Below are 14,565 nucleotides of genomic sequence, written 5' to 3' on the forward strand. Positions count from 1 at the left end.
TGGCTAACAGCCCAATGATCTCTATACTACCTATAAAACCGAGACTAGACCAGGTCCCTCCCTAGGCCCTTAAGCTAAAACAGGCAGCCCAGCTCCAGAACCATCTTCTTGGAAGAAATCACATGTCCTCTGAGTTGAGTTTCAATGTAATTATGTTTCCTTGTGCATCAGGGATTATATTACACCAGAAAAGTTTTTTTCCCCAAATTATACTGCTTAAATATACTGGCAATAAACCTCCTGGCATCAGACTCGCCAAGGTTTGATCAAATTTGATGAAATCAACCAGAACTGAGTTTTTATTCTCACCTCTTCAAGATCGCTGCCCGCCTTGACACCTGCAGAGACTCCCTCACAATACCATCTAGTATACTCTCCATCACTAAACTTAAGAAACTGTCAGTGAAGATTTGGTACCTAATCCAAAATGAAAATAACGAACAAAGGGAAGATACAAGGAGCTGCTAACTAAGGCAGGATGGAGAGAACACCCATGGTACGGCTGTGGGTATGGAATAAAAGCTTCTCATGATTTCTGAAATCACTGTCCAATGGAAAAGCAGCACTAGCAGAACACAAGAAAATACAAATAACCTATGCTCTCCAAGGCCACAGATACTAGGCTCTTGCAGAAAAATTATCAGCATTCCCAAGCTCTCCTAAGTCCCACCTCATCATCAGTACCTAGAGATGGCACAGCGTCAGGGAGATGCTTGCTATCCTCAGTTTAGGATGTCGAACAGTATAAATCTACAAGTCCTAACTAGAGCAGGGATGGGAGAAACAGATAGGGTAAGAATGCGAGTACCCACAAATGTCACTCACTAGGCAGAACTGCTTAAAATGGCAGCACTAAAGCCAACATGTACTGATGATCTTTCTCAATTTGCTTCTAGGGGGCTCCAGAAACCAGAACATTCTGCAGCTGTTAGTTAATATTCTTCTGTCCTCTATGGCCACATACTTTATTTGCAAAACTGTTTTAGTATATCTAAAAAAATTTCAAGACTACTCAAGAGTTATAATAGCCCAAAATACATACATCCTTCACTTGGATTTACCTATAAATAACACTTTATTTTTATTAGTTGTTTCTCTCTATGTTCAGGATTGCTTCATAAATTTCAGGTAGGCACTTATGTCTTAACAGTACAGGGATAAAATGCAAGAAAGTTACCACTGACAAGATACCACCATCTAATAGGGTGCATATCCAAGTCTATTCACTATTCCAAACACAAACATCCCCTAACCACCAGCATATGACCCACCTCAGTGCCAAGAGCCTACAGGTAGATACAGGCTACTGAGGTCAGTTTGTTCTAGCAAGGGACACTAAGGCTGAAAGAGTCAAGCCTAACATTCATTCAACCTATGTATTACAGACTTTTAACCATACTGCGTCACAGCTTTGAACATTCAAATATTTTCACTGTTATCACTTAACTGCTTAAATATATTCTCAAAGGCTTGATGGAGTCAGCAGCACACATTAAAATGCAATAATATAAAGAGCTTCTCCAGAATTGTAAAAGAGAACGCTACTTAAATGTAATCCTCACCTTCTAAGATGGAAGGCTTTACGCTGGTTTCTATAATATCCACTCTGTCATACTTGTATACCTAAGGGGGAAAGCAGCATTTTAGGGCAGAAACACTTCCACCTCATAGAGAGTTAAGACAGAGTCTGTTACAGTGGACCAGAACATTCTTCTAAGGAACAGGCTTCCTAAGGGTTACAAGGAACTTCAACTCACTTGAACAAGAAGCAGCAGTATGTTGCATACAAAGACCTAATTCCAAACATTACCATTGATAGGTTTGTATTATTATTAATTTTATTAAATTTATTAAATTTTGTTGTCGTTGCTTTGTTTTTCAAGACAGGATTTCTCTGTGTAGCCTTGGATGTCCTAGAACTCCCTCTATAGACCAGCCTACCTCTGCCTCCGGAGTGCTGTGATTAGAGGCATGCACCACCACTGCTCAGCTAAGGATAGGCTTTGTTTGTTTGTTTGTATGTTTTAAGGACAGGTTTTTTAAGTGGTTTTCTAAATACCACTTATCCTCAGCACTTATTCTGAGCCCTTTCTATTTAACTGTACTTCCTCAGAAGACAAGGAACTCCAACTGACAGTACTGCCCTCTCCCTCAGCACCCAGCACAGGAGAAACTTTTCAGAAACTTCTCCTACCAGCCTCAGAGCTTCTTCCCAGGCAGCTCCTTCCAGCAGCAAGAGAACAGCTTCTTCATAATCCTAACGAGCGAAAAGCAAGGAAGAGAGCAGGTGAGCACAGCAGTATCAGAAGCAGCCACACAGAGCCCCCATCCTCCCGGGCAGCCCAGCCCTCACAGCTCCAGGTCTCAGCGTCTTGCCTGGCCTATCTGCCGAATATTAATCTACATAAACACTGGTGTAAAAGACAAAAGGAGGTTAATCTTCTGAATGATCACACACAAAAAAAGAAGCATGTTTTTGCTACATCCTTGGACAATCAAAGCCACAAGACAAGCTAGTCAAAAATGACTGTTTCCCAAGATTCACTGCAAGCTTAACTAGTAACAATACAACAATACCATTGAGAAATATAGAAAATAAATAGTACTTCCTAGTTGGCTTGCTTGTTTCTTGTTGAATTACAGTTCTTCATATATTCCAAGATATTAAACCATTATGAAATAAATTCTTTGAAAATATTTTCCTCCATTCAATAAGCTGTCTTATACATCCTTGATAATTCTTAGTTTCTATGAAATTCAATTAATCTGATTTTCAGTTGCTTATCTTTTGGTGTTGGGTCTAAGAACACACTGGCAAGGTTATCGGTAAGGTTAACCTCATTTCTCCCTAATTGTTTTGTTTCAGCTCTTAAGATTAGGTTGTTGATATACTTTGAGTGGCTTCAAGTTTCTTAAAGCTCAGAAAATATCAAATAAATTCATATTTCTAACTTCTCTTTTCACCCCACCCCCAACAAGATAGGGTTTCTCTGGGTACAACATTGGCTGTCCTGGAACTTACTCCATAGAACAGGCTGGCCTCGAACTTATAAAGATCTATCTGCTTCTGCCTCCCAAGTGCTAGGACTAAAGGCGTGCACCACCACCACCACTGCCTGGCCTCTAGCTTCTTTTGAAAGAAAAAAAAAAGCATGAAACATTTTTGCGTCATTTAGCAATGTCTTAATCACTAAAAGCAAAATATACAATGTATGAAGAGTTAAAATGTCCCTAGTTTCACTAAGGAGAAGAGGGAGGAATACAGAGTGTCCTTGTTGGGATCCTAACCCTGCACGTGAAATAGTAAGCTAACTTGTGACTGGTGTTTACTGTAAGTCCCAGAGCATGCGTTAAAACATGCTTCATAACCAACAGCAGAGTGAGATGAATCCACGAGAAGTGCTGAGCCTGGAGTGGAGCCAATAGCTCAGCAGACAAAACAACTCAACCTAAACATGAAAATGTACAGAGATGAATAAAACAATGGAAAAACATGCCATAATTTTGAAAAGGCTAGAAGGGCTGCATTCCCAGCACACAGTCAACTTCAGATAAGGACGGTAAGGACGATTATCAGACAAAGAGGGATGGTTCTGGGCATGACCATGAGCAGCCACCTATGCACACCAGAGCTTCAACATGCAGGAAGCAAACACTTGCAGAATGGAAGAAAAGGCAGAAACACAGGGAATTTAACTTTATTTCCTCCCAGCAACTCAAAGTATTAAGAGAGTCAATAAGGACAGAAAAAGCCACAGCTAGTGTCAACAAACCATCCCAACATAACTAAGAGAACACTTCGCCATAACATGCACACACATAGTTTTCTCTACAAGACACCATGTTTTGGCCCACCCAATATTTTTGTTAAGTATATAATCACAACAGAAAGAAGAAATCAGTAAGAGATAGCTGGAAAATCTCAAAATATCTGTAAGTTATGAAGAAATCACAAGGAAAATTGGAGAACAGATGCATAACACACAAGTTGCTGAATGTAGCTAAAACAGTGTGTGAGAAAATATGTGACACTAATATTTTTGCTTTCGCTAGAAAGGAAGGGGGCAGGAGAGATGGCTAAGTGGGGTTACGGGCGCTTGCTCCACCATCGTAAGGCCTGGTAGCTACGCGTTCCCACAAACACGTAATGCAGCTCTGAGTGGGCAGAGGCGGGAGGATCGTGGAGGCTTCCAGCCTAGCTCAGGAGTAAACTCAGGGTTCAGACCTCATAGACCCTGCCTCAAAAGAACAGGCAGAACAACAGAAGATACCCAATGCCCTCTTCTGGCCTTGCCAGACACCCAAGCATACACATGTGTGTATAAACTCACACAGACACACACACACACACACACACAAGACAAACAAAATCCCCCAAAACTAGACCAGTAAAGTAAGTCTGAAATTGGTGGTTTTAAGCCAAGTTAAGTGTTGTCCAGATTTCTAGCCCTCAGATGGTAAAGCATTAGATGTCTGTTGGGTGTGGCGACCTTGGGTGGTAAATTGTCATGGAGCCACAGGTAACACATTCCTGGTGGAAGCAGGTCCAGGGGTGTGTGAGGTGCATCTCCATGGGAACACAACTTTGCTATAGATCTTCCTCTAATCTACCATCTTAGGCAAGTTTTACTCATTGATGTTTCAACTCAATCACCCAACATACTTGCTTCTTTCTTTTTAAAAATTTTTATTACTTATTTTTATCTGCATGGATATCTGCATGGATAGGAAGAGGGCATAGGATCCCCTTCAACTGGAGCTACAGCAGCTGTGAACTACCATGGGGGAACCATCTCTTCAGCTCCCTCACACCTCGACAAAGTAGTTTCTTACAACATCTACTGAAATACACACTGTCATCTTTTAGTCTTAATCCAGATAGAGCGTGAAATGTCCTAGCAGCACAATCTTGTTCTAAGTATGTCTAACAAGAGGATAGTTAACCAAGTCCTAGCTTGACTGAATCTAGACTCAGCTAAGAGATAACAGCCTGCACACCTATGAAGATAAGATTCTCTTCACAGGTTATCTAAAGCAGGAAGCCCAACCCTAGTCATGGGTAGCATCTCTGGTGACAGGCCAGACTCAAGAGAGTAGGAGGGGAAAGCTTTGCTTTTTATCAGCTGGCTTGGTGTCCTGCTGGTGAGTTCATCAACCCCATGGCTGCTGCTGCTGCTGCGTTCCTTCACTGTGATCAGAACCCAGATCTTCAGGCTTCCAGCATGAACTGAAGACCAGCATCTCTCCAGGATGCCTCTCATAGCCGCCAGTGTGCCCAGCTCATGGCCTGAGCAGCGAGTGGTTCTCAGCTTCTCCAGTCTGAAGGCAGCCACTGTTGACTACTCAGACCATACTGAGGAAGGGATCTACTGTCCCTTCCTTTGAATAATGTTCATTCTATTGGTTCTGTCTCTCTCGTGAATCCTAATACGAGCAGTGTCAATTGTAAAACTGTCATAAACCACGTGTGGTGGCTTATGTTGTAATCCCAGCACTTTGGAGTTAGAGGCAGGAAAAATCAGGAGTTCCAAGCCAGCATAGGTTAGGTTATGCTGAGACTCCATTTCAAAAAGACTAAATAAATTAACTAATGAATGAATAATGCCATTTTCCTCATAAGCCTGACCACCTTAGTTAGTACCCTGGGACCCACGGTGGAAAGAGAAAAGCTATTCTCTGATGACTAAGTAAGTGCACATGCATGTATGTTTGCATGCATACACGGGTAAAAACAAAACAAGAAAAGCTCTCTCTTACAAAAGGCCAAAACTGAGCCTGGAGGTGGTGGTGCACGCCTTTAATGCCAGACTTGAGAGGCAGAAATAGGCGGATCTCTGTGAGTTCAAAGCCAGCCTGGTCTACAAAGTAAGTTCCAGGATAGCAAGAGCTACATAGAGAAACCCTGTATCAAAAAACAAAAACAAAAACAAAAACAAAAACAAACAAACAAACAAAAGCAAACCAAAACTAAAAAGCCACAACTATACACAACAGCAACCCTAGGTGTGCACTGTATGCCTGTGGTCTAGCAGCCTGTGGTCAGTGTCAGTGCAGCCTTAACACTTTCATAATAAACTCTGCATTCTACCAGAACCTCCCAGCACACATACAATCCACTGCAACATTGAAACCCCCAAGCTGCCTTGGTTAAAGAAGTATTTTTAATACACAAAAGGGAAACAAAGGGCAAGAGGGTGTCTGTCCACTGCTTAGTTACCTATCTTCTAATTGTTAGGCTTCAAATGGGTACAAAAGGCTGAGGTGCCTATTTAATATATTTTGATATATTATATCAAAATATGCCTATTTAATAATACTTTGATATATTAATTAGATCAAAGTAGACCCGGCTGCCAGGTTCTCCCAGTATCCTCAGCCCTTACCTGTTACAGGGTCCCCCTCTCTGCCACATCCTGCCCCCTACCCTGAACTCTCCAGCCCAGGAGCCTGGAAGGCTCTTCCCTATATAATCCAACCATTTTCGTTACTGCTCTCTGCTCTCTTTGTACCTTTGGGCCTCTTGGCTGCTGCACCTGGCTCCCCTCTGTCCCCTTCCCCTCCCCACCCTTGCCCTAAATGGCCCAACTCAGTCTGGTCATATCCACACTACACTCTCCCACATCTGAATGGCCTTGCACTTTGAATACAGCTGTCCCATGTGGACAGTAATACCTCTGTGGTGTCCTTTATCAGTTCTGGAAAACTACAGATTTTGAGGCTTTTCAGAGTTGGATGGATGATGAGGTTAGAGACACATCAGACTGAGATTTTCAAGGCAAGTCAGCAATGGAATCAACACTGCCTCAAGACCTAATCACTACCTCAGGTCCATCAGTAGGTCAGACAAGTCTCCTGTTGGTGACAGATGCAGGGTGTCGCGGGAGGGGCTCACCTGGACATACTGCTCCAGCACTGTAGCGGCCTCACTGTGTTTCCTCTGCTCCACCAGCTTTCCTGCAAAGACAGCAACAAGCACTTGACAGCAAACAGAAACCGCAGCAGACTACAAGCTCCTGAGTTTCTGTGAGGACAGCAATGCACTACACAACATGAAGAGCACCCTCCTACCCAGGCTCACTGTGCACCCTAGGCAGCCAGCCTGAAGTGTGAAATCTTTCATTGTGGCTGCCTGGGTTACAGAGGCGTGGTACCCTGCCTAGTGAAGGACTCTAAATTAATCCCAGGCTTGAAAAATCAGATAGCCCAAATGAACTTTTAAAAAATGCTTCTAAAGGCTTGTATATGGGCAACTAACTTGGTACCTCTCCCTAATCCACTTCTTCCTCTGACAGGAAGAGACTGTGAGTCGCTGAGTGGGCAAGAGATGGAGGTAGCTGGTTACACTGGCAGGCATGCAGTCCCTGGCTCCTACGAGCACTCTAACTGGGTGAAACAGATTACAGCAAGCACACAAAACCTCAGTGTTACTAGGAGGCAGGAGCTTCATCTCTCCCACCCCACCCCACTCCAGGACAGAGCACTAATGAAAAAAGCTGCATGAGCACCTAACTAGTGAAGCAGTTACATTTTTTTCTTTTGCTAGCTTGTGTAAACTGCCTAAATCAAATGTGTATACAAAGTAACTGTACTGTATGTGGTGGTTTGAAGAAGAATGGCCCACATACACCCTTATATTTGAATCCTTAGAGAGTGGCATTTGGAAGCGTGGCCTTGTTGGGATAGGTATGGTCTTGTTGGAGGAAGTGTGGCACTGGGGGTAGGCTTTGGGGGTTTCAAAAGCTATAGCCAGTCTCAGTGGTTTCTCTGTCTGCAGAGCTACATACATGTAGAGCTCTCAGTTACATGTCTACCTGCATGTTGCCATGCTCCCCACCATGACGATAGTGGACTAAACCTTTGAAACTCTAAGCCATAATGAAGTCCTTCTCTTTAAATCTTTAAATAGCTGCTGTGGTCATGATGTCTCTTCACAGCAATAGAACACTGACCAAGACACTATATAAGCCTAGCTCACTGCCCTCTGCACCCTTTGCCAAGGAACATCTGAGATAGCTAGGTATACTCCTCCCTAAGGGTTGATGAGTGGGAAGCTAAGATATAGTTTGGAGGCTTGATTTATGGCTCCTTTTTTTTTTTTTTTTTTTTTTTTTGAGATCATGACAATGTATATAAGACTTTGTTAAAGGACGTCCTGGTTTGAATCGCCCCTCACCCCTGAATCTCATGTTGAAGGAGAGAAAGAAGGCAAAGAAACACAAGCTTTTTTTTTTTTAATCTCGAGTGCTGCTGAGGCCCAAGCCCTGCTCAGCTCCTCTCACAGAGGCCATAATTGTTTTCTGCTCTGAAGTCCAAAGTGCTAGCCTAGTGTCCTCTTTAGGAAATTCCTCAGACCTGCCACTCAGCCACCTCTGCTCTCTTTTTGTTTTGTTTTGTTTGAGACAGGGTTCCTCTGTGTAGCCTTGGCTGTCCTAAACTCACTTTGTAGACCAGGCTGGCCTTGAACTCACAGTGATCCGCATGCCTCTGCCTCCCGTGTGCTGGGATTAAAGGCATGCGCCACCACACCCGACTCACCTCTGCTTTCTGTCTGTACCTCTGGTCTTGTCCACACTAGTCCTGGAAAATGCTATTATGATTTTCAACCATATATTGGCTACAGCAGACTAGCTCCATCCAAAACTTCATTTTTTAACTTCTTGAAGAACCAACTCAGCTACACTGTTTGGTGTGGCCGCAATGTCTAAGGGTCAGTGAGTAAGATATACTAGACTAGACAGTGTAACTGCAAGGACATTTGCAGCCACAACCTCCTGCTGCCTTAAGGGCCTGCAAGACCACATACTAGAAGACCAACCAGTACCCAGGTCAGGGAAATGAACTGCTTTCTTTAATATGCCAATGCATTTGGAGGTCCTTGTCGCAGTGGGACTCTTGTTCTATTCAGAAGAAATTTCTTAGTAAGTTTGACTAGAATGAGCCTATCTCAAGAAATGTTGCCCTCAACTTACTTACAAAGCAACAGACACAAACCTTTTGAAGAGTGAACACAAAATGGCCCTGCTTACCTGCCAGAGTTCTAGCAAGGCCGGCCATCTTGTCTTTGGTCAGCTGAAGCTGGGCACCCACACAAAGGGCTTGCTGCCAGCTGCCACAAGCCACAAATGCTGCAAGAGCCTTCTCGTGGGCCCCGCTGCGGGCAAACACAAGGCCCGCTGGCTCATACAGGTGCTCCTGCATCAGGTGCTCCCCATAGGCAATACTGAGCGCCTGCGACGAGACACAGATGTGATGAAGAAGTGTGACGATAGTTAGTTATATGTACAGTGTAGGCTACTTCAGTCATCACACTTCGCTCTTCCTTTTCCTGCCCAAGACACAGCATTTATTCACTCATCATGTACTGGGTACCTACATATGCCTTATTCTAGGAGATGGGAACAACAGCCACTCGCCCCCAACCACACATACAAATGGAATCTAAAAACCAGCACGTTAAGTTTTTGCCCCAATGGCTACAGAGAATGGACTAATACAGCCTCTGACAAAAGTCGGAGGGAGATACATGACAGAGAATGATGGGTGTGCCGCCTCTGAAGGCTACAAGGAAATGAAGCTATATGAAGAGTCAGGAGGCGCAGATAAGGTACAATGATTGTGTGACAAGAATGTGCATGGTGCATTTGAGGAGCAATGAGGTTAATGCCACTAGAGTGGGGGAGGGGAAGAAAACCAGAACTTTGAGGCAGACATTTGCTAAAGCCTACATTGCCAAGGCTTGGGGTGAGGCAGAGATATAGGAATACAGCACACATTCCCTGCCCTTCTGGAAGCCACAGCCTGGCAGAGACAAAGCAGCAAATCAGCAGTGTGTGTGGCCACTAATGTAAGCATGGCTTTCAAGGGAGACTAGAAATGTTCACGACAGTGGACTCAAGAAAGGCCGCAATAGAGGGCTAGCAGGTCATTACACAACACAACATCTGGGAACCATCTACAGCTAACTGGGAATATGGAGAACGCCAGGAAGCAGTGCTACAGAAGCAGGCATGGAGGCCTGGAGAGAGGGAGGCCTTGGAGGTTAAGAGCACTTGTTGCTCTTGCAGGGAAGCCAGGCCCAGTGCCTAACACCCAAATCAGGCGGCTGTCAGGGGAGCCAACACCCTCTTCTGGCCTCTCTGAGCACCTATAGGAACCTGGTGCATATACAAAAAGGCAGGCACATACATGTAAATACAAATAATGATAATTATGGTAATAATAAAAAGTAGATGATAGAGAGATACGTGTGATCACCAATCTTGGATGTCAAGCACCTGGGAAAAGGGAACCAAGGAACTGCCTCCATCACAGTGCCCTGTGGCTGTGTCACTGCGGCATTTTCTTGATTGCTAACAGATGCAGAAGGAACTATGCCCAGTGTCATCACTGGGCATGCTGGCATGGGCTGGGTAAGGCAGGAGCCTGCACTTGAGCCACAGAGCAAGCCATTAAGTCACATTCTCCATGGTCTCTGCTTTACTTCCTGTTTCCAGGTTCCTCCCTTTCTTCCTCAGGCTGCTTTTGGCCAGAGTGTTTTATCTCAACACTAGGAAAGCAAACTAAAAGAACATGTATGCGATTTGCATACAAAACTGGGGATGATAGTGGCGTGGCACAGTAGACTAGTGATGAGTGCTCTCTGGCCTCAGGCCCCATGCAGGCCCCTCTGTAGGTTCCAGACACTTATGAAAGTTGTGGCCTCATCTGTAAACTGGGCACAATACCCCATCAGGTTGGAAGGAGGATCACATAATACATTTGACTTAGAAGCAATGTACCTGATAGATCAGAAAACCTAACTAGATGTTTATATAAATAAACAAACAGAACTCTCAAACTACTGAAATACTGCTGTCCTGGCTAGTTCCTTCCTAACTAATTCAAGATGAGACTGACTGGTTGTAGGATAATCCTCAAAGCCAAGAACAGTGTTTGGACTCAAAATATCCTCACTTTCTAACTAATTCCCAAAGCAAAATTGGGAGGAGCCTCATTTTACCCACCACATACCTGGTACTGTGCTGAATCTGGTCGGTATAACTTCAGAGCTTCTTTATACAAGTTTTTATCTTTTACCAAATTTAAGCACTCTATGAAATACTCAGGTCCTGCAAAAAATAAGATATACCCAGTCACAGGTATAAGATTTCGGAAGTATAATGTCTTTCACTTACACCTGTCTTTCCTAAGCAACATTACTGTGGAACTTTCTCTATGTGTGCTCATGTGCCCATGAGTGAGCATGCATGTGAGGGCCAGAGGACAACTGAGGTATTGTTCCTCATGCCCTCAGGTGTCCCTTTTCAGAAGGGATTATCCACCTTGTTTTTTGAGACAGGGTCTCTCATTGTCCAGAGCTTGCAAGGATGGCAAATATAGGGTGAACATGCCAGTTTTCCGGAGTGAAAACTGGAACCCATCTGTCTATACAGTGGTTCTCAATCTTCCTTCCTCATACTCAGACCTCCTCATGTTGTGGTGACCCCAACTATAAAATTATTTTCATTGCTACTTCATAACTGTAATTTTACTAGTGTTATGAATTGTAATGTAAATGTTTTTGGAGATAGAGGTTTGGCAAAAGAGGTTGCAACCCACAGGTTAAGAGCCACTGGCATAGGATAACCTTTATCTTATCTTACAGCTCACCTATGGAGCTCCTAAGAAGGCTTGAAGCAGTAATGAACATCTGAAGCAGCAGTCAAGACTCACCACACTTGCTGAGGTGTCCAATGGCCTTTTCATAGCGTTTCAAGTATTTGTCTATGGTGAATCGCTGGTAATTAGTTTCCATTTTCTTAAGTGTATTAAGAAATGGAAGATATTCCTTAGGATCCTACAAGAAAAAGTCATTACTTGTAATACTTATATAATATACATTTTTTAAAAAGATGTATTTATTGTATATGAGTGCTTTCTCTGCAGAAGAGAGGGCATCAGATCATATTATAGATGGTTTTGAGCTACCATGTGGTTGCTGGGAATTGAACTCAGGACCTATGAAAGAATAGGTGGTGCTCTTAACCACTGAGCCATCTCTCCAGCCTCATAATATACATTCTAATTAAGGCAATAAACATAGAGCAACATAATTTAAAATGTGTATTACACTATGTATCAATTATGTATTATATAATACATCAAATCAAAGTTTTGGGGAAAAGGGTTCATATTTGGGTGTTATTGGTTTAAATTTTAATCTCTGGATTTCTCCACAGCCTCAGCTCCTTCACAGGCTGATAAGGAAACAGCCACCTGCAATCTAGAAGACAGTCAACAGTGAACCAAGTCTCCCCTGAAAGAGCACCCTTCATGACACAGCTTACATGCTAGTAATGAAGAGAGCACATCAAAACAAAGCTAAGATGTACTGAGTTGGCACAGTCTAAGAGGTCCACCACCTCATGCTCTGTACCACGCCTAGCAGGCTGATTTTTCTTCCTAGAGAGCAGCATCCTGGGCTAGGGACACAGAAGCCAGGCATGGTGGCATGGGCCTGTTACGCTGGTGCCAGGGAAGTGGACAGTCAGGTTCCTGAGACCTGCGGGCCAGCTAGCCAACCTCATCCACTTAGTGAGGTCCAGGTCAGTGAAGTGGATACACACAGACATATAGAGAATGGAGATTAGAAATGCCAGCCCTGGAGACTCAGGTCTGCACCCACTCGTAGCATTAGATAAAGAGCCATTCTCTAAAGAACAGGGTGCCACACTAGTATGATTTTCAAAAAATGGTGCAAAAAAGTATAAACACCACATACCTTTTGTGACTTCTCGGCTACCATGAGAACTAAATCAAAGTCATAGGTCCCAAGAGAATGATTATATAATTCGTTAATGTCTACCAGGAGTAGCAGGTACTTCAAGGCCTCCTCTGCACTCACAGTCTCAGGATCGGAGGGAACATTTCCTGTTGGTGTTTAAGAAAGAACAGGAGGACAGAGCTCAGTCAGTCAAGTGTTTGCCTACACACATAGAGGTGTGGGTTTGATCCTCAGAGCCATGTAAAACCAGGTATGCTGGTGTGTTCCTGTAACTCCAGCACTCAGGAGGAGGAAGGAGGGTCAGAAGTTCAAGGTCATCTGTAGCTACATAGTGAGTCTGAGGCAAGAGTGAGCTACATAAAACCTTGTCAAAAAGAAAAAAACCAAAGAGTAGGCTGGAGATATGGCTCAGAGGTTAGGAGCACTGACTTCCAGAGGATCCTGTTTCAACTGCCAGCACCCACCTGGCAGTTGACAACTGTAATGCCAAGATCTGACACCCTCACATAGACATGCACGCAGGCAAATCCCAATGCACATAAAATAAAATTTAAAAGGAAAAAAAAAAAAAGCAAAAGCAAAAACAAAAACAAAAGAAAGAAGGAAGAACATCAGAACAGTCATTGGGGGAAAGTCTACAAACTCAGAAACCAAGTAAAAAGATTTTCTGACAGCCTGGGACACAAAATGAACACAGGGAGGCTTCAATTCATTCATACAATGCTCTGCACTCAAAAATCTTCACATTTGAAAATGGTGAACCAAGAGCCCTCTGTAAAATCCATGACATGGCAATGGCATGGTAATGGTCCTCGGCAGACAGCGACTGTGAAGGCCGAGTCAGGGAAGTGTCTGAGTGCAGGTCTCTACCTTGAAGTTCGTGCACCTTCTGCAGCACAATCTCCAGTTCTGGGGTTGTTTTCTTCACATGAGATGTGAGTATTGACAGGCAGTACCTGAGGTAGTAAGTGAAACACCAGAATGACAAGATGAGTAAAGCAGAGACATCTCCATATCCTGTCGTTCAAAGATGCCCGCAGTAGCACAGCACCCACTTCCGAGGGTTGATGGTCTCCATGGCTGCTCTCATAGCATCACAGATGAGGTCAAGCTTCTTCCCAGCAGGATCTCTGGACACCTGGGTACTCTTGATAACCGGTGGAGGGTACATGGTCTTTGTGACATCTTCTTCTCTAAGAACCAAAGCATATGATCAGGTCGCTTTACCAAACAATGCGGCAGTCCAACTACTAACATATATTGGACAGGTCTGTGAGACAATAAATAAAAAAGGACCTGGAAAGTTTAGTTATTCAAGTAGTGAGAAATCAAATATATCCACAAAAGGCTTACTCAGTAATGTTCATAATTTTGCTCACACTAGCCTGAAGTAGGGTACAATCAAGGTGTCCAGGTAACCAGAGAATGAAGAAAGGGTGATATATTCACACAGAAGCAGACTATTGAACAATTAAAAATGAATGAACTAATGATATATGCAAAAAGATGGCAGAGCTCAACTCTGCAAGTGAAAGCAGCACAGCAAATACTTTGTGGTTGTGCTATGTGGTGATGTAAAACAAAGAGGCTGACCTGTGCTGAAACATTGAACAGGAGCTGCCCAAGAGCTGGGCACAAGCACTAATTGGGAGTGGATGTGGGGAGCTTTCTAAAAAGGAAATGCTGTGTAACTGGATAGGGGGTTGGATTACATGATGTACAAACATGTGCTGAAGCTACTGGATGGACTACTAGACATTTTGCAGTGGTTAACAACCCAACACTAAGAGAGTGTTCTAGCC

At 43.6% G+C, this 14,565-nt stretch overlaps 1 protein-coding gene across 1 annotated transcript in view; it reads right to left on the reverse strand.

The window, feature by feature from the left end:
* ELP1 (elongator acetyltransferase complex subunit 1) overlaps positions 1 to 14,565 on the reverse strand; it is a 53,405-nt gene that overhangs the window by 7,910 nt on the left and 30,930 nt on the right. The window contains exons 23-31 of the mRNA XM_084775919.1: positions 13,819 to 13,956; positions 13,634 to 13,719; positions 12,761 to 12,909; positions 11,713 to 11,836; positions 11,011 to 11,108; positions 9,027 to 9,228; positions 6,893 to 6,954; positions 2,195 to 2,257; positions 1,563 to 1,623 (exon numbers count right to left, since the gene is read on the reverse strand). Coding sequence (XP_084632045.1) covers positions 1,563 to 1,623; positions 2,195 to 2,257; positions 6,893 to 6,954; positions 9,027 to 9,228; positions 11,011 to 11,108; positions 11,713 to 11,836; positions 12,761 to 12,909; positions 13,634 to 13,719; positions 13,819 to 13,956 — 983 coding nt within the window. The remainder of the gene's footprint in view (positions 1 to 1,562; positions 1,624 to 2,194; positions 2,258 to 6,892; positions 6,955 to 9,026; positions 9,229 to 11,010; positions 11,109 to 11,712; positions 11,837 to 12,760; positions 12,910 to 13,633; positions 13,720 to 13,818; positions 13,957 to 14,565) is intronic.

This window comes from Acomys minous (genome assembly GCF_964271855.1).
Source record: "Acomys minous genome assembly, chromosome: 1".
NCBI lineage: Eukaryota > Metazoa > Chordata > Mammalia > Rodentia > Muridae > Acomys > Acomys minous.